Source organism: Erinaceus europaeus, chromosome 5, assembly GCF_950295315.1.
Source record: "Erinaceus europaeus chromosome 5, mEriEur2.1, whole genome shotgun sequence".
NCBI lineage: Eukaryota > Metazoa > Chordata > Mammalia > Eulipotyphla > Erinaceidae > Erinaceus > Erinaceus europaeus.
In genome coordinates, this window is record NC_080166.1 from 60,948,982 (window position 1) to 60,976,522 (window position 27,541).

The following is a 27,541-nucleotide window of genomic DNA, read 5'->3' on the forward strand; positions in this document are numbered from 1 at the left end:
TGCAAAACGCAAGGACCGGCATAAGGATCCCGGTTTGAGTCCCCAGGATCCCCACCTGCAGGGGGGGTCACTTCACAAGCGGTGAAGCAGGTCTGCAGGTGTCTATCTTTCTCTCCCCCTCTCTGTCCTCCCCTTCTCTATTTCTGTCCTATCTAACAATGACATCAGTAACAATAATAACTACAACAATAGAACAACAAGGGCAACAAAAGGGAATAAATAAAGTGTTTTTAAACAAGGGCAAAAAAAGGAATAAATAAATATTTTTAAAAAAATAAATAAGGGGAGTCGGGCAGTAGCGCAGCAGGTTAAGCGCAGGGGCGCAAAGCGCAAGGACTGGCCTAAGGACCCCAGTTTGAGCCCCCGGCTACCCATCTGCAGGGGAGTCACTTCACAGGCGGTGAAGCAGGTCTGCAGGTTTCTGTCTTTCTCTCCCCCTCTCTGTCTCCCCTCCTCTCTATTTCTCTCTGTCCTATCCAACAACGATGACATCAACATCAATAATAACTACAACAATAAAACAAGGGCAACAAAAGGGAATAAATAAGTAAATATTTAAAAAATAAATAAAAAATGTTTTTTTTAAAAAACGACCAACACAGGAACAAAAAATCAAAAAGAAACATAGGAAAAGATGCTTTTGATCCTTTGGGAAATATAAATCAAGAGCACACTGTGATGTCACTTCATATCTATCAGAATAACTAAAATCAAATACACACAAGGGTCATCATACAACAGGTGTTGACTGAAACACAAAGAAACCCTTATAGTCCTCCAGAGGGAATGAAACTTGGCATATTTATTCTGGGAAAGCTGAGCAAACTGCTCCAGAAGTCAGATTACATCTACACACAAATGCTGTGATTATAGAGAAAGGAAAGGGAGAAACAGAGGATTCTTGCACATGTGATCAAACTCAGAACCACCCCTGCTCCCTTTTTAGAGATTTATTTATTTATTTATTTATTCTTTTTTATTTGTGACAGATAGAGCATAACTCTGGCCAGGGACTGAACTCATGCTTGAGCTCACGCTTGGGGCTCCAACAGGTCACTCATTGTGGCCCTCTCCTGGCTGCAGAATCCAACCCTTTATCCGCGCTGCCACCTCCTGGGCCTCTCCGGCACAGAAGTCTAACTTGCTGCTTTACCCTTTGTGCAACTTTGCTTGTTTTTCCTTGGTGGCTCCCCAACGGTAGCAGGGAGTATCAGCAGAATTAAAAACAGCAACATTCAAGACAACAAACACGGAACAACCAGTCGTTCCTATGGCGTAGGACTAGTAGCGTGGCTTGGGAATCGTCTGGTGTGTAGACACCCTCTAGGCATCGGACCCAGCGATTTCCTAGAGAAATGAAAACAGTTCTGCAGACTCGTGCCTGAGGCTCCAAAGTCCCAGGTTCAAAACCCCCCCCCCCCCACGCTGCCCCACACCTGCATATGCCAGAACTGAGCAGGGCGCTGGGGAAAACAAAAAAAAAAAAAAGAGAAATGAAAACAAATACTTCTACATCTGCACATCAATGTTCTCAGGTGGCTTTGCTCATACTGGTCTCAAACTGCAAAGCGGCACAGAACTCCAGCAACAAGTGCGCGCGCGCGCACACACACACACACACACACACACACACACACACACACACACGGCGATAGATTTGTACATCGGAGTGTAATTTAGACCCTCTCTCCCAATTTGGAACACACAGGAGTGGGATGAATAGTGCAGACATCACACTGACCGGCACACAACACGCTGCGAGCGGGAAGGCTTAGCCAGCAGTGATGTGTACCAGACGCATTAGCTGAGCTGCAGTGCTGAGGGACGTGCAGACTTCACACTACCCGACGTGCAGAGAATGCTCCATAGGAGCTCCTGAATTAAGATGATGGGGCGGGGTAATGAAGTTCTGAATTCTGTCCCTAGCACTGTCTGTGGCACAGTGGTGTTCTGGTTCTCTCTCTAGTAAATCTTAACCTCTCGGGGGTCAAGCAAAGGATTAAAAAAAACACACACAAAACTTAACCTCTTATTTCAAAAGAGATAATATTAGCATGAGCTGACAGTGGTGCAATGGGACTGTGACCTGGTGTCTGTAAGAAGGTGGTTCTGGGGAGGGCAAAGAACTTGCAGGCATTAGGGCCCAGGTTCCACCCCAGCACCCCATATGCCAGAGAGGTGCTGGTCTCAAATTAAAAAAAAAAAGAGGGGTGGTCCAGGAGGTGGTGCAATACATAAAGCATTGGACTCTTAAGCTTGAGGTCCTGAGTTCAATCCCCGGCAGCACATGTACCAGAGTGATGTGTGGTTCTTTCTGTCTCTCCTCCTGTCTTTCTTGTGAATTAAGAAATAAAAATCTCCCCACACCTATGGACATCTAATCTTTGACAAAGGGACCCAGACTATTCAATGGGGAAAGCAGAGTCTCTTCAACAAATGGTGTTGGAAACAATGGGTTGAAACATGCAGAAGAATGAAACTGAACCACTGTATTTCACCAAATACAAAAGTAAATTCCAAGTGGATCAAGGACTTGGATGTTAGACCACAAACTATCAGATACTTAGAGGAAAATATTGGCAGAACTCTTTTCTGCATAAATTTTAAAGACATTTTCAATGAAACAAATCCAATTACAAGGAAGACTAAGGCAAGTATAAATCTATGGGACTACATCAAATTAAAAAGCTTCTTCATAGCAAAAGAAACCACTACCCAAACCAAGAGACCCCTCACAGAATGGGAGAAGATCTTTACATGCCATACATCAGACAAGAGTTTAATAACCAACATATATAAAGAGCTTGCCAGACTCAACAAGACAACAAATAACCCCATCCAAAAATGGGGGGAAGACTGGACAGAATATTCACCACAGAAGAGATCCAAAAGGCCGAGAAACACATGAAAAAATGCTCCAAGTCTCTGACTGTCAGAGAAATGCAAATAAAGACAACAATGAGATATCACTTCACTCCTGTGAGAATGTCATACATCAGAAAAGGGAACAGCAGCAAATGCTGGAGAGGGTGTGGGGTCAAAGGAACCCTCCTGCACTGCTGGTGGGAATGTCAATTGGTCCAACCTCTGTGGAGAACAGTCTGGAGAACTCTCAGAAGGCTAGAAATGGACCTACCCTATGATCCTGCAATTCCTCTCCTGGGGATAGATCCTAAGGAACCCAACACATCCATCCAAAAAGATCTGTGTACACATATGTTCTTGGCAGCACAATTTGTAATAGCTAAAACCTGGAAGCAACCCAGGTGTCCAACAACAGATGAGTGGCTGAGCAAGTTGTGGTATATATACTCAATGGAATACTACTCAGCTGTAAAAAATGGTGACTTCATCGTTTTCAGCCGATCTTGGATGGACCTTGAAAAAATCATGTTGAGTGAAATAAGTCAGAAACAGAAGGTTGAATATGGGATGATCTCACTCTCAGGCCGAAGTTGAAAAACAAGATTAGAAAAGAAAACACAAGTCGAACCTGAAATGGAATTGGCGTATTGCACCAAAGTAAAAGACTCTGGGGTGGGTGGGTGGATGGGGAGAATACAGGTCCATGAAAGATGATGAATGACATAGTGGGGGTTGTATTGTTAAATGGGAATCTGGGGAATGTTATGCATGTACAAACTATTGTATTTACTGTTGAATGTAAAACATTAATTCCCCAATAAAGAAATAAATTATAAAAAAAGAAATAAAAATCTTTAAAAAAAAAAAAGAGGGGTGTGGGTGGCACACCTGGTTAAGCAAACACATTACAGTGTGCAAGGACCTGAGTTCAAACCTTGGTCCCCACCTGCACGGGGGGGGGGGGGGGGGGGGGCTTCACGAGTTGTGAAGCAGGGCTGCAGGTGTCCTCTGTCTCCCTTTCTATCTTCCTTCTTCCCAGTCCCTATCCAATAAATACATTAATTGATTTTAAAAAGAGAGGTGCTGGTCTCTCCTCTGTCTCTTTCTCATAAAAGAAAAAAAAGAGAGAGAAAAAAGAAGAAACGAAGAAAAATAAAAGAACTGCTTAGATTAGGCAAACTTTGTACCACTGCCAAATATTAATGTCTACATGTACAAAGGCAGAAGTTGTGGAAATGGCATAAAAGAAACAAGTAGGCCTCAGAGAGATGACACAATGGTTATGCAAAAAGACTCTCCTGCCTGAGACTCTGAGGTATCAGATTTAATCCCCTGAACCATCGAAAATGAGAACTGATCAGTGTTCTAGCTAAAACAGAAAATAAAAATAAAAGAAAGAAATGACAGAAAGGAATAGGAAATTTGCATGTGACTGATGAGCTGGCATAATCTGATAGGAAGATATAGTGTGAGGCAACTAGTCACTCCTTTGAGGTAGGAGAACAGGAAAGAGCAAGAGTGCTGGGCAGTGTGCCTCAGTCTGTGTCCCATTTCTGACGACGGGAGGGCAGGTTCGCTCTATACTGTTCTATTGGGCTGTTAAAAGCAGGGTTTTTTTTTTCCCCTTTGTACTGATGAATTGATTTTATATGAAAAGAGACTATAAAAAGGTCTGAGTTAGAGGCCTGAGTTCAAGTTTTATGAAGATGGAAGATCTTTTAATTCTCTGTAAATTAGTCCATGATCAATGTACTTTAGTTCTGTAATTCTAATTAACACACTACTTGACTTGATAAATAACAAATGCAGGTGAAAGATAATGGATACTGCGACAAGACTGCATCAAAGGAAAAAATAAAATCAAGTCCAGAGTTTGATCCTTGGCATCATGCATGCCAGTGTGGCATTGTGATTCCCTCTTCTATCCCCCCCCCCCTCTCTCATAAATAAATCTTTAAAAGATAGACTGCATCTTTGCTAAAAATCCTCTGTGGAGGGAGGACGGGGCAAATAGCTTCTTGGAGAATGTACCTGTTTTGCAATGCTTGTAACCAAGGTGAGTGATGCAAACATACATCTTACGATTTTACTCTGGCGTTTGTAATAAGATATGATCAATATTGTAGTAATAAAACACACGTGTGTCTTGGGAGGTGGTGCAATGGATAAAATGTTGGATTGGGAAGCGTGAGGTTCTGAGTTCAATTCCTGACACTGCAGAGAGATGCTGTTTGTCTCTCTTTCTCATAGATAAATATACCTTTGGAATATGCTGTCTCTAAGAGGCCCAGATGATGTCTGCTTCCTGGTATTCAGAGGCGGGACGTGTCCATTGCTTGTTCTAATTAACAGAATGTGGTAAAGGAGTGTGGGTCCCATGGTTGTGTCCTATCAGAGTCCCAGGCCTTAGGACACATGGCCATGCTGAGGGGGCAAAGCAGCAGAGGGGCTGGGGTGACCCGTGGAGCTGGCAATGGGGGCCAGCAGTGGGCGGGAGGAGGACTTGTGTGTCACAAAGACAGAATAACTGCCTTTCAGCAGCTTGCAGACTTGGGCTCTGATGGCACCCCAGGCAGCCCTCCACAGGTAAGGCATGAGTACACAGACTTCTGCTCCTCTATCGGTCACTGCTTCAGCAGTTAAGAAGCACACACATGGACGGGCCCTGCCTCAGCCGAGTCTGGCGAAACGCGCCCGTGGGTCCACCTTGATCACTGCCTTGGCAGTTAGACCTCACAGGCCAGACACACCCACCCAAACGGCACTCAGCTTCTGGCCTGTGGAGCTGTGGCGTCATGTCCTCCGACCGTGCTCAGCACCACTACAGAGCGTCATCCCGGGCCCTTTCGATAGCACTGGAGTATCAACAGGATTTGACTAACAGCAACAAAAATGAAAATCCCCAGAACGTTAAAGAGCCGAGATAAAACAAGCCACGCTTTTGATGAAGGTGTACAGAAGCAACTCTGGAAGGATGCTTGTGGGCTTCATCAGACACTTGACTCTGCAGCACCAGCATATTCCTCACAGAAAATGGCAAGATCGAAGCACCACGTCTCCTAGATTAAGTGCATCAAGACCAATTTTATTTATCTACCTGAACTATTTTTGTCATTATGAGAGATGCAAAGATAGGCCGACAGACACACAAAGCTTCAACACATGCAGGGTTATATGCATGTGGGCCCTGGGTGCTCCCCACTGAGCTAGCTCCTCAGCTGCAGAAGAATGCTGGGTCCAGATCAGAGGTGCCAAGTCCAGTCAGTTGGCCCTTGACTGCCCACTTCTATTCTCTTGCTTAACTTCTTCCTGCTTTTCCCTTTGCCCAGAATGCTTACTCAAATCTGCCCCAATGCTTACTCAAATCACACCCTCCCAATCCTTGACCCACCCTATTTGGCCTCCTTGTCTTCTGTGCTGTGGGTCCCTGGAGCTCCAGTCTTTGCTGGAGACAAGTAGGTAAAGAGAAGACTAAGGAGGGTGAGGAAACCCGATAGTGAGTGATGACAGCCGGCCTTTGGCAGGAAAGAATAACAAGGAATCATTCAAAGGACAAACACAAGGCCCTGTTGTCCTCTGGCTTAGAAGAACCTCGATGCGTGACAGACCACTAGATCTTTCTGAAAAAGCCATGGACGGGGACTGGCAATGTGAACTTACATTTCTGATGTTACCAACAAATTAAAGTTTAACATGTGGGGGCAAAGTATGCAGCTCAAAAGCTGTGTCAGAAACCCGATTCAACTCAGTCCTTGAGGGAATCAAAATGCCAAGTAAGCATTCTTTCTGTCGACAATGCTGTGATGAATTCATTCATTTGTTCCTGCATTCACTAGCAATTGAGCTTTCCCCCAGAAGGGGTCCAGCTCAGATCACATACCTATATTACACCATCTGTATTTTTACTTTAAAATAGTCTTTTCTGTAACACTCTGCATTTTTACTTCTGAACCGTTATCATAGTAGCCTGGGGGGTGATGCAGAGGGAAAAAGTCAAAACTCTCAAATGTGAGGTTCTGAGTTTGATCCCCGGCATTGCAAGTGCCAGAGTGATGCTCTGGTTCTCTCTCTCTTTCTCTCTCTCTCTCTTGCCTTCCCCCTCTGGCATTACTAAGTACATCTTCTTTGAAAAAGATCACTTGTCACAGCTGTTGCAACGATTACTATAATAGTTAGTGACCCACCTTCCCCAATATAAGTCAGGAAGACCCTGAGCACATGTGTGCCTGCTTGCTCAGTCAGTGTCTGACAGTCAGCACACAGTGGGCAACGTCCAGAGTGAGGGTTGTGCAAACACGGATTCTCATGCACGGGCGGGTCAAAGTAAAGTGGAGAAATCACTGCAGGGAAGCCTAGCAGTTGGGCAAAAAATCCTGACTGGTCACATCTGTTAAGGTTCAGCAATGTAAACCAGGGACGGGCTGCTGGAGGCACAAGCCTGGGTACCCAAGGCTATGGAATACAGCGTACTCATGACGGTGAACACAGAGACAAGTGTCCACTGGCTAGCAACATATATAAAGGTGATTATAAGAACTGGCTAGCAACATATATAAAGGTGATTATAAGAACTGTTCTAATAAAAAACACAATATGTGTCCTGGAGTGGTAAAGTGTTGATCACTCATGTAGAAGGTCTGGAGTTTAATCCTTGGGCATCACATATGCCAAGGTGATGCTTTGGCTCTCTCCCCCTACTCTCAAAAATAAACAAATATATATTTTTTGAAAAAACCCAACTGCTGGATGCAAAGTATTGATAATGGTAGAAAAATATTAAAACCTCAATCAGCACCTTTTGAATAGTTGGATGGTAGAACTCTGTTACACTGCTGGTGGGAATGCAAACTGGTGCCACCCATAGACTATATGAAGAACCCTTTGACAAGTAAAAACAGAATTACCTTTGATTCTCTGTTAGGCATTTATCCAATGGACACTGAAATGCTGTGTTCTGAGCTGTATTATTCACAACAGCCAAAATGCCCACTAAGAGATGACTTGCTAAAGAAGTTATGGGCTATATATTCTGGAGAATACTATGCAATGAAAAAAAGATGAGATTAGAGTTTGCAGTGAGTACCTCCCTAATACTTCCTCTCCACTTTTCCAAGCTTTGGGTCCATGATTGCTCAACAATTTGTTTGGCTTTGTATGTTAACTCTCTTTTCAGTCACCAGGTTCCAGGTGTCATCAGGATGCCGGCCAGACTTCCCTGGATTGAAGACCCCACCAATATGTCCTGGAGCTCAGCTTCCCCAGAGACCCAACCTACTAGGGAAAGAGAGAGGCAGACTGGGAGGATGGACTGACCAGTCAACGCCCATGTTCAGCGGGGAAGCAATTACAGAAGCCAGACCTTCTACCTTCTGCAACCCACAATGACCCTGGGTCCATGCTCCCAGAGGGATAGAGAATGGGAAAGCTATTGGGGGAGGGGGTGGGATATGGAGATTGGGCGGTGGGAAAAAAAAAAAATTAAAAAAAAAAAAAAGATGAGATTGTGTCCTTCGGGACAAAAATGGATGGAACTGGAGGTGATGAAGCTTACGGAAATAAGAGATGAAAAACAACTACTAGATGGCTTCACTGATATGTGGAATCTAGAGATCAGATACACATGAATTTGAGGCGGGGGTGGAACAGAAGTAAGCAAGCTATTTCCAAGACTGTGTGAGAACTGTGGTGGCTCTCTTTGGGAGGTGGGGAGGTGGAGATACAGGACTTTAGTGAGGAGTATGCTATGGAACTAGACACTATAATCTTGCAATATTGTGACCTATTATTAATCATAAGTAAAAATGATCAAAAGAAAAGATGTGGAGTCGGGCGGTAGCGCAGTGGGTTAAGCGCACGTGGTGCAAAGCACAAGGACCAGTGTAAGGCGCCGGGTTCGAGCCCCCGGCTCCCCATCTGCAGGGGAGTTGCCTCACAGGCGGTGAAGCAGGTCTGCAGGTGTCTCTCTTTCTCTCCCCCACCTGTCTTCCCCTCCTCTCTCCATTTCTCTCTGTCCTATCCAACAACAACAATAATAACTACAACAATAAAGCAACAAGGGCAACAAAAGGAAATAAATAAATAAATAGGAAAAAAGATGTTAGATGATTTCTCTTTCTTTCTTTCTTTCTTTCTTTCTTTCTTTCTTTCTTTCTTTCTTTCTTTCTTTCTTTCTCCTCCAGGGTTATTGCTGGGCTCGGTGCCTGCACCATGAATCCACCGCTCCTGGAGGCCATTTTTCCCCCTTTTTGTTGCCCTAGTTGTTGCAGCCTCGTTGCGGTTATTATTGCCATTGTTGACGTTGCTTTGTTGTTGGATAGGACAGAGAGAAATGGAGAGAGGAGGGGAAGACAGAGAGAGAGGGGAGAGAAAGATAGACACCTGCAGACCTGCTTCACCGCCCGTGAAGCGACTCCCCTGCAGGTGGGGAGCCGGGGGTTCGAACCGGGATCCTTACGCCGGTCCCTGCGCTTTGCGCCACGCGCGCTTAACCCACTGCGCCACCGCCCGACTCCCGATTTCTTTTTCTTTCTATGTTTAGCACAATCTGGATAATGAAGAGGACAATGTATTTTGAATGTAATAATCTTTCTTCAAGGAATGCAAGCGTTCAGCCTGAGAAGGAACGGGCAATTCAACCTTCTACTCAACTAAGAAGTACAAGTGCTGGCCACATCTGTACTGGGCCTAGTTTCCCAGCCCTAACAGACATCTAAGAGAAAGAACCAACATTAAGAGTCTGAAAAGCCCCCGAGTGACACTGCACAGTCAAACAGTAGACACTCTGATTTTGTCTCAGCTTCGAGTGTGCCTTGTAGTAGGATAGGAATGTAGTAGGCAAGAGAAAATATGAAATTAGTGTGGAATCAAGAAAATGCAACCACACAAGGGAGCTTCCTTGTCTACACAGGCACTATAGCAAAGCTAGTTTTAATTTTTTAAAAATATTTTATACATTTTTAATATTTATTTATTTTCCCTTTTGTTGCCCTTGTTTTTTTATTGTTGTTGTAGTTATTAATGTTGTTGTTGTTGGATAGGACAGACAGAAATGGAGAGAGATGGGGAAGACAGAGAGGGGGAGAGAAAGATAAGACACCTCAAGGCCTGCTTCACCACCTGTGAAGCGACTCCCCTGCAGGTGGGAAGCCAGGGGCTCGAACCGGGGTCCTTATGCTGGCCTATGCACTTTGCACCTTGTGCGCTAACACCCAACTCCCTATTTTTAATTTTATGGTAACATTTTACCGATAGGTCAGATAAAAATTATATAGTGAGGGGGGAAAAAATCTATACTTTGAGTATGTTAGTTGGTGGATATAAAAATAAGGGATCTAGATTTAAGACGGCAAACTAAAACCAAATGCAGAAAGAATCAAACACCAGCATGGAGGTCCATTTGTTCATCTTGGCTAACAAGCACTTCCAGTTTGTTATGGTAGATTGACCCAGCGACTGGTTAATCAATGCTCTCTGCAAGAAATACGTAGCCAGAGCAGAATCACTCACGTGATATCCCTTCGTTGGTAGCAACCCTGGAGTAGGCAGGCAATCAGGTCACTGATAAACTCCACATCATCTCTGTGCAGAGCAGCTTCCAACTCCTGCAGAGGACAGGGAGATGAGCAGGTGAGAAGCGTGTTAGAATTCAACACCCCCCACTGCAGTCACCGGCAAGCAAATGGTTGATCAGAGCAGCAGAAGTGCTACTGGGATCAGATTTGCCCTCCTTTCAGTTACTGAAGAGCTCATGGTTCATTTGCCCCTGGGGTTTCTTTCTCCCACTGTTTTCAACAAGCTGCATACACCACAACAAAGCTACACACATCTTTGCATAAGCGTTAGTTGCACACCACCAGAGCACATAACTGATGTGACATACCCTGGTGCCTTCCTTCTATTTGAGCTGCACGAGAATCAAGAGCATACATGCAATGAATTAGAAAATACTTTTTCATTGACCTGAGTGTTTCAACAGGTCAGCCACCTGTAAAGCCTTAACAGAACATTTTGGGGGGGGGGGGGGAGGCGCACACGGATAGTAAGCGACGGGAGATTTCTATTTGTGGGTTACTATACAACCTAACTGATAAAAAGGGATTGCCAGAACTGGGAATAATCTTACATCATCTGGAGAAAAATGAGGTAATGTCTAGGAAAATTGCCTTGCTCCTAGGTGAGATGTGTTTTGTCTTCCTTGGGGTTCAGGTAGATAATAAAGACTCAAGTTGGTCTTCACACTGTATTCTTAGCAAAGGTCAGCTGACAGGAGTCACTGGAACAACAGGAGACAGTGTGAAATTTCAGGCTGACTGGAGTGGCAGACTATGTCCCAAGCCATAGTCTCCTGATGCTGAGTTTGCATGCATTCTCAGTGCAGGCTAGCCACTGGAGGGACAGCATTTCCCACTCTGCTTATACTTATAAGCTCACAAATGGGGCTGTCCTTCTCAGAAGAATAAAAAAATTCAACATCTCATTAATCACTCTGAGGACAAGAGACACGTAGAAGATAGGGTGTGTGGCTTGAACATGAACTACAAGCCAGTAATTAAAAGAGGGATAATCATGCCACTGATTTTTCTATTTTTTGAAACCCCCTCAAGTTTGAGATGCTCTAAAAACATCATGGGACAGAAACTTGCTAGAAGCATCAGCACAAGTAAAAGCAACACAAACTGCACTGAAGAAGTTAGATTTGAGTGAATGGAAACATGTATCCTAGGACTAAGAAAACAACATTATTATCTTTACCAGAGCCCTGCTCAGCTGTGGCTTATGGTGGTGTAGGGGATTGAACCTCAGACATCAGAGCCTCTGGGATCAAGTCTGCCACATAAGCACTGTGTTACTACCTCCCCAGTATATTCTACAGTATATCCTGAGTTCAGTCCCCAGCAGCACATGTACCAGAGTGACGTCTAGTTCTTTCTCTCCTATCTTTCTCACTAATAAATAAGTAAAATCTTTTTTAAAAAAGAAGTAGAATAATGCAAAAAAAAAAAAAAGACATGAAATGCTCTCAAATACAAAACGGAACTCTCAGAAGCCAGCTTCATCTTTAACATAAAGACTCTGAATCACATCTTTACAGTGACCTCAATCAAGCATGTTCAAATGATAATACTAAGAGCAGGTGTCACAGACCTTTGTCTAGTTATGATCTGTGATTATAACCAAGTTATGTAGATGACAGTTGGGCAGGATTTACAGTTCCTGTTTTGGGCTGTGAAACCTGTTGAAATGTACTGTCCACCTGTTCAAGTAAACCAAGCATCTACTCTGTGCTCACTATTTAAAAAAAAAAAAAAAAGGAAGTTGGGTGGTAGCCCAGTGGGTTAAGCACACATGGTGCAAAGCGCAGGGACCGATGTAAGGATCCTGGTTCAAGCCCCCGGCTCCCCACCTGCAGGGGAGTAGCTTTCTCTCTGACTTCTCCTCCTCTCTTCATTTCTCTCTGTCCTATCCAACAACAACAATAGTTATGACAACAACAACAACTACAACAAACGCAACAACAAGGGCAACAAAATGGGAAAAATGGTCTCCAGGAGCAGTGGATTCGTATTGGAGGCACTGAGACCCAGCAATAACCTTGGAGGCTAAAATAAAAACAAAAAAACACGAGTGAAAGGGCCAGGCGGTGGCGCACCTGGTTACACATTACATTACAGTGTACCAGGTCCTGGGTTCAAACCCCTGGTCCCCCACCTGCAGGGGGAAAGCTTCATAAGTGGTGAAGCAGGGCTGCAGGCATCTCTCTGTCTTTCCCCTACCTCTCAATTTCTATCTCTAGCAAATAAATAAATAAAATGTATACTTTAAAAAATTTACAAAAGAAAAAAGACAAGAGTGACAAGAGGGAAATGGCCTTAATCCCACTTTTTACTCTCAGGTAAACCGGGAGTTTCCAATCTGGAGTAACTAAGATCGTGGTCACTTGTAGAAGTTAGTGGAGGTCAAGTTAGCAACCCTGTACAGCCTTTCCAAGTCTAAGAATTGTTTTAAACTATTCACATTTGCAGCAAGTCAATCTTTTATTCACAAACCTAAGCTATTGTTTTAATTCCTCCCTTCTAGGTTGCTGGGAGGCAGAGGACTGAAGGGTAAATTAATGTCCTAATTCTGTAAGATGCTGTGTTTACAGATGATGACATAACTTACAGAGGAAAGAATAAAGTCGGGAGTCGAGCGGTGGCGCCAAGAGCAAGGTCCAGCGTAAGGATCCCAGTTCGAGCCCCGGCTCCCCACCCGCAGGAGTAGGTGGTGATGCAGGTCTGTAAGTGTCTATCTTTCTCTCCCCCTCTCTGTCTTCTCCTCCTTTCTCCATTTCTCGCTGTCCTATCCAACAATGATGACATCAATAACAACAATAATAACAACAATAAAAAACAAGGGCGACAAAAGGGAAAATAAATAAATATTAAAAAATTAAAAAGAGGATAAAGTGATGTCTCCTGACCACATGAGAACATGTCAACAACTGCAGTTAATATGAATCTGGAAGTCTGAGGTCTAGTAAAGAATGAGAGTTGTCAGGCCATATCTCCTGCCCTCCACAATACTCAGGCCACCGGTGACTGGGTTCAGTCACAGTTGCTTTAACTTTATCAGCAGAAGTGACAGTTTCTCTAGCACACTTTGCCAAAACCCTAAAGGTTTCATTGTTGTTCGAGCCTGGCAGGCAGGTCAAGCAGGACTGATACTCCCCCCCCCCCCCCCGCCAGGAAACAGGCTTGCCTATGATCCAGTGAGTTAGCAACTACAGAGAGTTGCTCCCTGGGCAGAGCAGCTGGACTACTGAATCAGCTCTTCCAACTAGGTGGTCTGGGAAGTAGTAGAGTGGATGCCACACAGGACTGTCAAGCATGAGGTCTTGAGTTCGTTTCCCAGCAGCACGTGTGCCAGGGTGATGTTTGGCTCTTTCTTGCCTCCTCTCTCTCAATAAATCTTAAAAAAAAAAAAAAAAAAAAAATCTCCCCCACAATCCTTCCAACTAGAACCTAGAGGGCTTTACTCACCACCTCTCCAAGGGCAGCAGAGGCAAGAAGAGCCCCGTGATGTTTAGAGATACCATTCAACCCTGTCTTTGACCTGCCATCTTGCCCACAGAAAAGAGCCATTCTAAATCCCTAAGAAAACGGACATAAAATATGTAATTGCTTCTAAAGTGCACTTTTATGCTCTTAGGCCTCACGAGTCAGAAGCTGCATAGAGAATTACCAAACAATATGCAGTCCCACACTAATTTGGAGGTGACCACATTACTCGAGAACGTTGACTGTCCCCCCCCCCCCCCCCCCGCAGCTCTGAACTTGTAATGAAGCAGTAGTGGAGACTAGAATGAACGGGGGGGGGGGGGGGGGGGGAGCTCCACCCCCACTTAGTAACTGTTAACCCGACAGTTTCAAATAAACAAAGAGGCAAGCAAATGAATACACGATTCAATTATAAATGATTGTTGAAGTAGGAAGTCCTGATCGTGCGGAACACGAGAGCTGACTTCTCAGTTCTTCAGTTATTCCTGCTTGGATGGGGACAGAGCTTCAGATTTGGAAGGTGAAAAGATTCTGGAGCTCTGTTTCACAGCATTATGAAAACAACTACTTCACAACACTGAATCATCCGGGTAAGATAGTTGTAGACTTAATTTAGGGCAGGTGCCATAAAAACAATTTAGGCAAAAAAAAAAAACTCTATTAAAAGTATCTACCACCACGGGTTGATGTAAAGATTTGGAGATTTCTCAACGACAGCAACTCAGATGCTCTTAATACCCAGCCTACTATGTTTGTGAGCCAATAAGACTACCCTCCGAAGAGCTATTTTGGAAATCCAGGTTATTCAAAGCGCTACTATTTAGGCTGCTTCAACCCACAGCTTAAGCCTCAGACTAAGGCAATAAGGAATACCCTCTTAAAAAAAAAAAAAATCCCACATCACCTCCACCCGCTCGCTCTCCTCCCCTTTTGTATTTCCTTTCACCATGAGCACTGAGCTGTGAGCGCAGAAATCTGAACTCTGCCAAGATGCACTGAGACATGAGGGGGGGAGGGAGGGCGGGAAGCCAGCAAATGAGCGCAGAGAAGGGAGCCGGGGTGCTGGGCTTCTTCTGAATCCTCAGCTTCAGAGAGTAGCTGGAGGGAGTAACAGGATTTGCCCTCTTTGCAGCTGGCGTCACAGCTCATTAGGGACAAGTCTGTTTAACATCATTTCACCTCCTCCACCCTCCAGAACAAATCCTTTGAGCTGTGCAGTGGCTGCTGGGAAAAGAAAAAAAAAAAAAAAAAGAACTCGGGACTCAGCAAGGGAATAGCTCCCAAGTCTGACAAGGCAACAGAGGAAAGGAATTGGGGGCTGTGGCCTGAGTTGGGGGAAAACACAATTCTTCCCTTCTGAGAGCCCTCCTGCTTGATAAACAAAGACAATGTCCAGGCTAGAGGCAGTCAAGTGACAGAATGCGGCTAGCTCCTTTCCCGTACAGCCACCACCCACTTGCCACCTTTTGTTAGCTAACATTAAAGGTTATTGTTGTTGCTTGATACACTAATCCGTGTAGAGACTTTCTTTCATCTTTTTCCTAAAAAGGCCAAGATGGCAGATCTGCACCACTGCCATGCATTTTGGTAAAGAGACCCAGGGAAAAGAGTCGTGGATGTTATATTGTGTTTGATTCCTCATTTGCAAACAACTGAAACGGAGCAAGTGTCTTCAAGATCCGGGCTTCTGTGTGGGACCCAGAACGAAGCGAGCACAAAGGACATGCAAAGCAGGCCCCCTTGAAGGACTGCCCCAGCTGCTAGCCCAGAGAGAATGCCTGGATTGTGGGCTCAGAATGCACCAAGAATTAAGCACACCAGCCCCCAGAAGGCACCCCTGACTTGGGCAGCTGATGCTTTCTAACTTGGTATAAATTAATTTAATCCCAAGGGCCTGCCCCGTGCCAATTTAGACTGTAAAGTATAAATCAGCTTGAGTGGGCATAATGGGGAAGGACCCGAAACTCCCTATTATCACACTTTCACTTGGCCAAGCAGATTTGTCCCAGGAGTCCCCCAAGGCTAGCAGGCCTGCTTGGCCGCAACCAGGCCACCCGGTGCAACTGTCCTTGAAACAGCTGTGCCACTGGAGAGGCTAGAGGGTGACAACAAAAAGGAAACTGACAGCTCTTCCCCTCGAGCAGGACTGCTGGAACACAGTGCAGGACACCTGGAAACACAAGGGACGCCCACAAAATGTATCGAAGAGAGTGGGGTTTCCTGAAAGGGCAGCAACAGCCCAAACTGATGCCAGAAGTTAAAGGCAAAACAAAACACAAACAAACAACAAAGTGTTGGGGCTCTGAGTCCATAAGAAATGACCGTGGAGTGTAAACTGTAAGGCAAGGGCATGCTGGGAAGTTTCTCAGATGTCCCAGGTGTTCGTGCTGGGCAGAGAGGAGACCTGGACTCAGGTCCTTGGCAGGCAGATACAGCTTCAGATGTCTGGTCCCAGTCTATGACCCCTGGCGAGGGGTGCTCCTCAGAGGTTGTGCCCCCAGGACACAGGACACACTGAAGGCAGAAGGCTGCACTAGCAGCCAAATGGCACTAATGTCAGCTTCTTACAAGTCATTTGATTTTTTTTTTCAATCAAATGGGCTGGCAGGGGAGATGGCGTAACACGTCTTCATGCCAGAGGCTTCAGGTTCGATCCGTGGTTACCACCACCACCAGAAGGGAGTGGTGTTGTAGTTAAAAATAAGTTAGGATGCCTGGGTCGTGGGGCAGTACGCAAAGTGCTGGGACATGAAGCATGAGGTCCCAAGGTCACTTCCCATCAGTGAAAATGCCACAGTGATGCTCTGATTCTCCTTCCCCCCACCCCCTCCTCCTCATATATGTGTCAGTCAGTCATTCAGTCTGTCTGTCTTTTAAAGAGTTAAATAACTAAGCCTAGAAGGGTGACCTGGATGTGGCCTGCAACCACACAGTTAAGGAGGGGTAGAGAGGTGAGGGGACACCTAATCTGGCCCTTTAATAGAAGGATGAGTGACCAGGTAGGTAGCACAGTGGATAAAACACCGGACTCTCAGACACGAGGTCCGGAGTTCAGTGCCTGGTACCAAACATGCCAGAGTGTTGCTCTGATTCTCTCTGTCCATCTCTCTCTCACACATATGACAGCAATAGAAAGGATAAGCTGAAAGGCAGAACTTCAGGGTCAGTACGATTTCACAACTGGTTGTATGTAAAGAAAAAGGAACAAGGAAATTTTAGGTAAGGAGCTTTAACCACCTCCCCTCCCCACCCCACCCCTCAGTGCCTGCAAAGAGCATGCTATCTTTCTTTGATAAACAGACGTGAGGACAGACAGCATAGTGGAATGGAGGCCAGATGGGTTGGGCTTTAGAGACAACGAGCTAAGGTCTGAGATGTTTAATACCCTAAGTCCTGCTGTTCACATCTGATTATGCCCGGTCTCCTATGTGCATATGGCAAAAATCAAGATACACGGGAAAAAAAGGGTGGGGTGAAGGAGGAGCACACAAGGGCTCCACACCTGCAATTTCTGGCCTTCCTTCTGAGGAAGCCGGTAAGACACAGGGAGACACCACACACTGCTACACTGCTCGTGAAGCTTCTCTATTGCAGGTGCTCAAAGCACAAGCACACGTGTGTGTATGTAATCACACACACACACACACACACACACACACACACACACACACACGGTAAAGGGTGTGCTCCACCAGGTGAGCTAGCCCCCAGCACCCAGAGATCTGATCCTGTTGCAAGCCTCTCTAAACGCAATGAGTTCACTCGACTGTGGACATACAGATGACAGGAGGGTGCCACAGAAGTGAACAGATTCTTGGCATGTGAAGAAATACTGCTGCCAGGCTCTGTCATAATAAGAAGTGAGGTGCAAGAGGAAGCAGCTTGAAATCTAAAAGAGAAGATGGTCAAAACAAAATAATAATAATAATAAAAAAAAAAAACCAGTACAGCTAGCTGCCTTCAGAGGAGAGTAGGGGCTGCTGGAACCCACAGGGAGGGAGGCACAGGTGGGTCTCCATACAGTGCAGCTGCCTCTAAGAGCTCGGGAAAACCTTAACAATGATGACATGACAACACAGGCTGAGGCCTCGGTACTGAAAAGTACCTCCCATGCACACTGCATCCAGCACGCTGTGTCCTCGAGCGTGAGGTGCCAAGTTCCATCCCAATCACTGCCTGTGCCAGAGTGATGTTCTGCCCCCCCCCCCCCCCCAGTAATAAATAAACCTTTCAATGAAACCTGGGAGCTTGGGGTGCGGCTCAGTAACAGGATGCATAGGCCTGGCAATGCAGAAATGAATCATTCAATAAACAAAACAAAACAAAAAAATCAAAATAAGAATGGGGAAGCCCACAGGTCAACATAAATGATGAAGAGATGGCTCTGGTCTCTTTGTCCCTCTCATGATAAAGAAAAAGAAGTCTAGGGCCAGGTGGTGGTACACCTGGTTGAGCACACGTTATACAATGTGCAAGGGCTGGGGTTCGAGCCTCCGGTCCCCACCAGCAGGGCGAAAGCTTTGCAAGTAGTAAAGCAGTGTTGCAGGTGTCTCTCTCTCCCCTTCTCTACCACCTCCTTCCCTCTTGATTTCTGGCTGTTTCTATCCAGTAAGTAAATAAAGATAATTGCAAAAAAAAAAAAAAAGGAAAGAAACCTGGAAAATATTCAACAAGCTAGGAAGACTCAGGGTATGACTGTAACTAACAACAACAAATACACAGACAGTGAGGTCTCTGTGAAGAGAAGAGAGTGCTCTGACCCAGAGGGGATAACCTGTACACTGACTGAAATGGGAGTGGTGCAATTATCCAGCCAGCCAGTCCTGAGGGAGAGCCAGGGAGGAGACTTTGCTCTGGGAACAGAGTATTTCATCAGGCCAGAAGAAATTACCGCCTCGACTAATTCATCCTCTTTGGACTCCCAGCTCCGGGATTAGTCACCGGGTCTTGGCACTAAGAAGGTGGTGCAGGCTAAGTGGCACAGGCAGACATAAAGACCGTGGAAGCCACATGGCCAATTTCAAAGGATCAACGTGTCATTCTGCAAGGCAAGGCCTACTGACTACTAGACACTCACCCATCTTGTTTCACTGATCACAGAAATCAGGAGGACAACAGCCTGAAACAGCCTCACTCAAAGCTCATTTGAGATGACTGCTGAGGTGATTTGATTGAAAACACACACACACATACAGCAACAACTTTATCATGATTCAGTAATTGCAGCCTGTGAAGTTTGTCTTTATAGTTCGCTGTCATAAGCATAGATTGATGATTATGTCCTGACCCTGGATGGATTCATTTCCCTACTGCCAAAAGTTGGTGATTTTTTGTTTGTTTGTTTTGTTTGTTTTAAGATTGACTTATTTAGAGATAGAGAGAATGGTAGGGAGAGAGAAATAGAGAATCATTCTGGCACATGCAGTGCCAAGTGCCAGTATAATCAAAAGCTATAGCCATCACTCCACCTCCTAGGCCACAAACATTTGCATTTTTAATCCAGAAATAATCATTTCACACACACACAAACACACATGCACGCATGCACACACACAAAATAATTCCTTCATCATCTTTAAAACCACTTCAAAAACCTCTAAGTCTTACTTTTCTAGAATATACCAGTTTCCCTTTCATCTGAAGAATAAGAATGTGTTTTTGATCCCATGAAAGTTGAAGAACACCTCCAAGAAGGTCCAGCCTTTGAACTTCTTTTACCAACGTGTTTGGTCAGAAATTACTGCCTTCATGGGTTCATCTACCTTCATTCATTCCATTACTAGTTCTTGATCATCTACAGGGATTCATGTACACACACACACATACACACACACACACACACACACACACACACACACACACACACACACACACACACACACACCCTGAAAAGTTCTTTCAAGTAGTGAGCAGATACCCAAACACCACCCTAGTGACCTATTTTGCCAGCCCTGGGTCAATCGCATAGATGGAGAGAGACAGAGACAGTGGGAGAGGAAGACACCATGATATCAAAGTCTCTGCCAGTGCAATGGGATAGGCTGGCACCTGTGCAGCACGCATGACAAAGCAGGCCCCTCCCAGAGAGGCTAGATCATTGGTCTGTAAATGTTCATTTGAATGAAAGGGAGAGATTAGAGCACTGCTCAGCTCTTGTCATGCACCTGGAAATTGAAGCTAGGACCTCCAGGTCTCATGCATGAAAGTTTGGTGCTATACAGCTGTGCTACAGCCCTGGACCTGTACCTTCGTATATTAAAAAATATGTAATATTGATGATGACTTCCTTTTTAAAAATTTAATATTTATTTATTCTCCCTTTTGTTGTCCTTGTTTTTTATTGTTGTAGCTATTGTTGTTATTGATGTTGTCGTTGCTAGATAGGACAGAGAGAAATGGAGGGAGATGGGGAAGACAGAGAGGGGGAGAGAAAGATAGACACCTGCAGACCTGCTTCACCGCCTGTGCAGTGACTCCCCTGCAGGTGGGGAGCCGGGGTTTCGAACTGGGATCCTTATGCCGGTCCTTGAGCTTTGTGGCACATGTGCTTAACGCGCTACTGCGCGACTCCTGATGACTTCCTTTTTTACCATCAGGATTATCACTGGAGCTCAATGTCTGTGACTGCACCACTCCTGGTGGCTCATTTTTGATTGGTGGTGTGAGGAAGGAAGAGAGCGAGGAGTAGAGGGAGGGAGGGAGGGAAGAAGAGAGAGAGAGAGAGAGGAGACACCTGCAGCACTACACCACGATTCACGAACCTGCTAGAACCCAGGTTCCTGTACATGGTAACACATGTGCTCTACTACAGCAGTCACCACTCAGATTATAATTATGTACATATGCAGGGGCCGGGCAGTAGCACAGGGGGATAAGCGCACGTAGCATAAGGATTCTGGTTCAAGCCCCCAGCTCCCCACCTGTGGGGGGGGGGGGTCGCTTCACTAGTGGCAAAACAGGTCTGCAGGTGTCTGTCTTTCCTCTTCTCTCCATTTCTCTCTGTCCTATCCAACAACAATAACAAGGGCAACAAAATGGAAAAAATGGCCTCCAGGAGCAGTGGGTTTATAGTGGAGGCACTGAGCTCCAGTGAGGCAAAAATAAAATAAAATTATGCTTCTGGTGATGCCAACCGGACTTCCCTGGGCAGATGACCCCACCAAAGTGTCCTGGAGCCCTGCTTCCCCAGAGCCCTGCCTCCCTAGGGAAAGAGAGAGACAAGCTGGGAGTATGGATTCACTTGCCAACACCCCTGTTCAGTGGGGAAGCAATTACAGAAGCCAGACCTTCCACCTTCTGCACCCCATAATGATCCTGGGTTCATACTCCCAGAGGGATAAAGAATAAGAAAGCTTTCAGGGGAGGGGATGGGATATGGAGTTCTGGTGGTAGGAACTGTGTAGAGTTGTACCCCTCTTATCCTATGGTTGTCAGTGTTTCCTTTTTATAAATAAAAATTACAAAATAAAATAAAATAATACATATGCATATATTTCCCCAGAACATTGCACAGCCCTGGCTTATTTATGGTGGAGATGGGACCTGGAGCCCCAGGCACGAAGGTCTTCTCAAAGCCCTTACGCTGGCCTTGGCAGTGGCCCAAGGGCGCCCAGTCTAGCCAACAGCACCTTCCTGCTGCTCTGCCAGCAGCTTGCTCTCATCCCGACTTCCCTTCTCTTGCCTTGAGAGACCCGGAAACTAGCTGTCCTCTCCCAGCTTCTCTGTCCCACCGTCTCGTGTCTCTATCTCACAACCTCCTACTGCAGTGGCTGCACACTCCTTTGTCGCAACAAGGAGAAAGAGGGGAGATTGGGTCAGGGACCCTGTGCTGCCAGGAGCCAGGGGCTTGGCTGAGGGCGCAGTGGACTGGCCTTAATCTTGGGGGTCTGGAGATAGTCAACACTTTCTTAGTAAAGTAAGTAATCTCTCGTTTATTGCTTATTAATTAGCCTTCTGAATGATCGGTTGGCTTAACTGTGTAACTTGTCTTTAACCTTCTAGTCTCTCTATAGAAGAGTGATTTGAGGATGAGGTATGTATGTATGTATTGACACAAGTTTATCCTAAAACCATTGTTGATCGTGGTATGCTGTTATACACACCTGAGTCGTTTAACCAAAAGTGAAGGAATGGAAACTGTATCCACCAGTGTTTGGTGTCCTTTCCCCATAGCTTTTAAAGATGTTTTGCTACTGTTCTCTAGTTAACCTCTCTAGTTCAAGCACATTCTAGAACCTAAGTGTTGAGCTCTAATTAAATGATTGGATATTTCTCTAGTATAGCATGAGTCATTGTTTCTTTATGCCTAGACTGGTGTGACTCCTCCCTTTATGGGTGTTTAACTCAGTATACCTTTTTAATGTTGATTCTGAAAAATGGATGTTTCACACATCGCTCAGTTTGCTAAGTTGAAATGTATTCCTATCTCTGTGGACACTGTTACAGGCTTTATATGCGACCTCTCACACAGAAAGCAACCCATGTTTGTGAACACTTTTTCTGCCTTTGCTGCTGAGGTGCTTCTTATTAGACTGACTATGACCACGCTAGATGAGTAATTGTGGAAGGCCATATGTACCCTTAAAGAGCTATTTCTCAGACATGAACAGAATACAAGGAGATTTATATATTTTAAATTTTGTGCTGCATAATTCTAATCAGATAGCTGCTAAGCATTACTTTTCTCCACAGAGCTATTTCTTCTCCAGCGGATGCCTCGTGATTTGTCTAGTCTTTGTGATTGAAATAAAATTACTAATTTGGGGCATAGGGTGTGTTTGTTCTAGTTTCTCATTCACAGGTCCTGCTTGGACCCATGCTGAGCAGATAAGCCCCTCTCATCTGTGAACTCCTCCCATGAAGCATGGATTGCAACAGTCTAACAACCTGGATATGCCATGATTGCCATCCAGGAGTTACTTGAACTTGGGGACGCCACTGTAAGATTCTGTTCTGAGCCTCCCTGAGTGATGGACCATCTCTGGGTTAGACACAGATACTAGACCACAAGTCTTTAGGCTAATAGGGCCTTATCTGATACCCAGTTATTGTGCCCGCACTCTGGGGGGTGAAGGCAGAGCTTGCAGGGGTAACCCTAGAATCACTGAAGATTTGCTTATTTCTCCTGTGCTCATACAGACTATACATCTTGTCCATGTCTATAATCAAAAGTGGGGAATTGTGGTGATGCTATATGCCCTGACACAGTGGTGACGTCAGCTTTGGCGACAGAAGGCTGACAGAGTATACAGTGATCTGCACAGGCGTATGGAGGACTATAGGTGAATCCAGACTGCTGGTGTGCAAAGCATTGTGGGTAGGCTGAATAGACTTAAAAGGACAGCAGCCAGAACTCTTGGGCTCTCTTTGGCTGCGGCTTCTCCTGGTCAGATGCCTCTCAGCAGAGGTGCCCCAGGAATCCATCCGCCATGTCTACTCCTGGTAACTGAGCACGTGTGACTCTGCTAGCGGGTAAACTTTTAGACCCCTCTACAGCCATGAGCAACCTTTACCAAAGCATATAATTGTTTATCTTATGGGACTAAACTTTGATAACCATATTCAGTCTTTATAGACCTAGTGTACGCTTAACCCTTGATGATAAGTGCTTATTTTGCCTTTTACCTGTTTCACCCTAATAAACCGTGTATTGATTAAAGCAGTTCCCAGCTCCCGCTGTGAATTCTTCTATATGCGCCACAAGCAGCCCCAACCCCCATACCTCTTTTTAAATTAATTTACAACAGGTGGGAACAGAGAACTCTGGTGGTGGGAACATTATGGAATTATACCCCTAATATCTTAGAATTTTATAGATCAACATTAAATCACTAATACAAATAGTCCAAAAAGATATTTACTTATTAGAAGGGGGTGAGACAGAACCAGAGCATCACTCTGGCACATGTGATGGTGAGGACCAAAGTTGAGACCTTGTGACTGAGAATCTTGTTCAGTGGGAAACAGTGTGACTGGTCTCCAGTGTGGTCTGAAGCCACATGACATTTACCCAGATCTATGAGGATTACTATATGAGGAAGCTGAGTGTGACTGCAAATACAGGCAGGAAATACTTCACCCGGTCAGAGATGCTGAAGTGTTCTTAAGTCCGCAAACACTTCTCCGTGGTAACTGCTCTAACACTCACAACATTTCTCACCTGGACTTCTGCCTCTCCTTTCAATGCAAATTGACCTAATCAATCAGTTGCCAGATTCCTTTTCCTTATCACTTTTTTTTTTTTTAGACAGTGAAACTCACCAAATCAAGCATGTACTCAAAACACCTAAGAGCTGACCTTTTCAAGTTCTTTCTGAAGGAATTCAGGTTTTCCAGGGGCTCTACTATGATGGCAGACCATCTGGGGGGGTGGCGGGCAAAGCAGAGCATCAATGACACACACTGCTGGGGATCAAACTCAGGACCTCATGTTTGAGAGTCGAATGCTTTATCCACTGCATCATCTCCCTGGCTGCAAAAGACATCTTTTAATTGCAAACTACTAAATGCTTTCACTCGGACAACTGGTCTGTCAGTAATGAAACTAACTTCCCCACAAAAACCACTTGCATCCGAGCTTTCAAGAGAAACAGAACCTTTCCCACACACAATGGCACAGCACCGATGCAAGACAAATGTCCGAGAGTTTAGTGTAGTGATTAACCATGTCTATTTCTTGGAGGAGGGCTGTAATCCCAGTTACAAATGCTTGGGGAACAAATGTTTAAACTGAATATAGTCCAAAGAGCACGGAGGAAAAAGAATTTGAATTTGCCATCGTTTTAGAAGATTGGCAGAAATCAACACTAAGGCTATTGATTGTAAGTTGCTTTGGAGGAAAAGCCTGAACTGAAACAACAGAGAAGGCCAAGTGGCCCCCTGCACTGAGCTTCTGCAGATGACTATCACAGGTGGCCAGCACAGCTGCTTGGCTAGGCAGAGAACACTCATCACAGCAATGGGCATTTCCTTGAGGCTGGGAGTTAGGAAAGCAGCCCAAGACTAGATAAAGCACAGGGAGCTCAGCCTGCCCCACCCTGGGCCTCCGGGTGGGACAAAAGGCTAATTAAGACTGAACCAAACCCACCAACCAGATCTCCTCACTGCGGAGATCAAGGCCATCAACATCAGAAGGCACTCCAGAGGGAAGACTGTCCTGTGTAGGACAGAGAGGGAAAAAAAAGTTCAGGTTTAGTAATCACATAATCAAAGTTGTATGGCCCTTCCCCTCTCCAGGGAAAACTAGCTGGGCTCTGAGTTTAAGACAAGAAAGTCAAGCTGCTGGAGGCCAGGAGTTGGGAGAGCATGGTAACCTTCCCTGGAGCACAGAGCCTTACTGATAAGGACCCCAAGCCTTACAGTGTGTGTGTGGGGGGGGGGGGGGGGAGTCCTCTCCCACAAGTCCCACTACCAAGCTGGCCTGCCTCCCCTGATCACACCATGCTGACAGCACTTAAAAAAAATAATAATAATGAGTCGTGGTCCGGGAGGTGGTTGCAGTGATAAAGCTTTGGACTCTTGGGAGTCGGGTAGTAGCGCATCGGGTTAAACACAGGTGGTGCAAAGTGCAAGGACCAGCGAAAGGATCCTGGTTCAAGCCCCCGGCTCCCCACCTGCAGGGGAGTCACTTCACAAGCGGTGAAGCAGGTCTGCAGGTATCTATCTTTCTCTCCCCCTCCTCTCTCCATTTCTCTTTGTTCTATCCAACAATGACAACATCAGTAACAACAACAATAAGAACTACAACAATAAAACAAGGGCAACAAAAGGGAATAAATAAATATAAAAAATAAAAAAAGAGATCTTTAAAAGAAAAAAAAAGCTTTGGACTCTCAAGCATGAGGTCCTGAGTTCGGCCCCCAGCAGCACATGTGCCAGACTGGTTCTTTCTCTCTTCCTATCTTTCTCATTAATAAATAAATAAAATCTTTAAAATAAATAAATAAATGAGTCACAGGGTTGGTGAAGTAGCTTGCTTGGACAAAATGTTTCTTTGCCAAATGTTTGGCCCAAGTTTGAATCCTGCCCTCATTGCACTGCATTCTTTCACTCTCTCTCAAAATAAAGATGCTGGAAGCAGTGGATCTGCTTCTTGAATGTTGCATTACATTGTGTATCTGGAAAACCTGAGTGAAAAGGGAGCTCCAGAGCAGAGGACTGTCAGGAAGGGTGAAAGGGGCTGGCAAGATAGCTCCCCCGGACTGTGCCAGCTTTGTTGGCAGTGCAACCCAGGTTTGAGGCCTGGCTCTGGAAGCACTGGGGTGCTGTGGTGTTGGTGGTATGGTATCTCTCTCTGTAAAGATTTACTTATTTCATGAGGTAGTATTACATAAGAGAGACAGCAAGAATATATAAGTAACCAAAGTATACACAGAACACACACAAAGAAAGAAAGAAAGAAAGAAAGAAAGAAAGAAAGAAAGAAAGAAAGAAAGAAAGGAAGGTAAAAAAGATGGAGAAAGAACTGAATAGACACTTCACCAAAGGGTCAACAAGCAGTGCTCAAAGCCACTGATTTTCAGAGAGATGCAAATACAGAAGAGATACCACTTCACCCCTGTGAGAATGACCCACATCAAAAAGCAGAGAAACAACAAGTGGATGTGAAGAAAACTCCGCACTGCAGGTGGGAATGCAAATTAGTGCAGCTTCTGTGGAAAACAGTTTGGGGGTCCCTGACAACCATTGCAAAATCAGCCTCCTCTACAACCCAGCAATTCCTCTTCTAGGCAGCCAGCCAAAGAACACACAAACATCCACCCACAAAGATCCAAGCATACTGTTCACAGCAGTGCTATTTAGAACAGCCAATGTACTGAAACAACTTACATGTCCAACAGAAGCGTGGCTAAGGGAGTTGTGGCCTAGATGCAGGAGAGAATTCCATGCAGCTGTACGAGATAATGACAGGCCAGAGAGACAGCATAGCAGTTATGCAAAGACTTTCATGCCTAAGACCCTAAGATCCCAGTTTCAATCCCAAGCACCTCCATAAACCAGAGCTGAGCAATGCTCTGGTTTAAAGAACAAAGCAAAACATACTGGTATAAAATATCCAAAGTTAGTGTTTCAGTGGGCGACAGTAATAGCTAACTCATACTAAGCTGGAAGTATGTAACAGACACATGTGGGCACTCTTAACATGCAGTGTCTATACCTGGTACATTTACAAATAGGGGGAAAGAAAGAAGAAATGGGACTGGGGAGACAGCATAATGGTTCTGCAAAAGACTTTCATGCCTAAGGCTCTGAGGTCCCAAGTTCAATCCCAAGCACCATCTGCCAGAGCTGAGCAGTGCTCTGGTCTTTTCTCTGTCACCCATTAAGTAAACTAAAAATATATTGAACAAGAGGAGGAAGAGGAGGGTGGGGGGAGTGGCCTAAGGCTAGAACTTAAGCTTGACATGATACCTGGCACCCAAGAACTTGATCCTAAGGCCAACACTTAGTCAAAATCAGAACACTTCTGCGAGAACTAGATGAGATCAGCTCCTTTCTAAGGTATATTTAAAACTTCATCATGAATCCAAAAAACTACCGACATTTAGATTTCAACTACCCCCCAAAAAAATGCTTCTGAAAAGAAACTATAATTCTTAGGACAGTCATCTTTTTTTATTTTTAATTTCTTTATTGGGGGA

The 27,541-nt window shown here is 45.1% G+C and overlaps 1 protein-coding gene across 3 annotated transcripts in view; it reads right to left on the reverse strand.

Annotated features, from left to right (window-relative positions):
• Positions 1-27,541, reverse strand: part of LOC103126527 (chromatin remodeling regulator CECR2) — a 119,600-nt gene that overhangs the window by 35,570 nt on the left and 56,489 nt on the right. For all 3 annotated transcript variants that reach the window (XM_060191406.1, XM_060191407.1, XM_060191404.1), the window contains exon 2: positions 10,372-10,466. In XM_060191406.1, the coding sequence (XP_060047389.1) occupies positions 10,372-10,466 (95 nt within the window). The remainder of the gene's footprint in view (positions 1-10,371; positions 10,467-27,541) is intronic.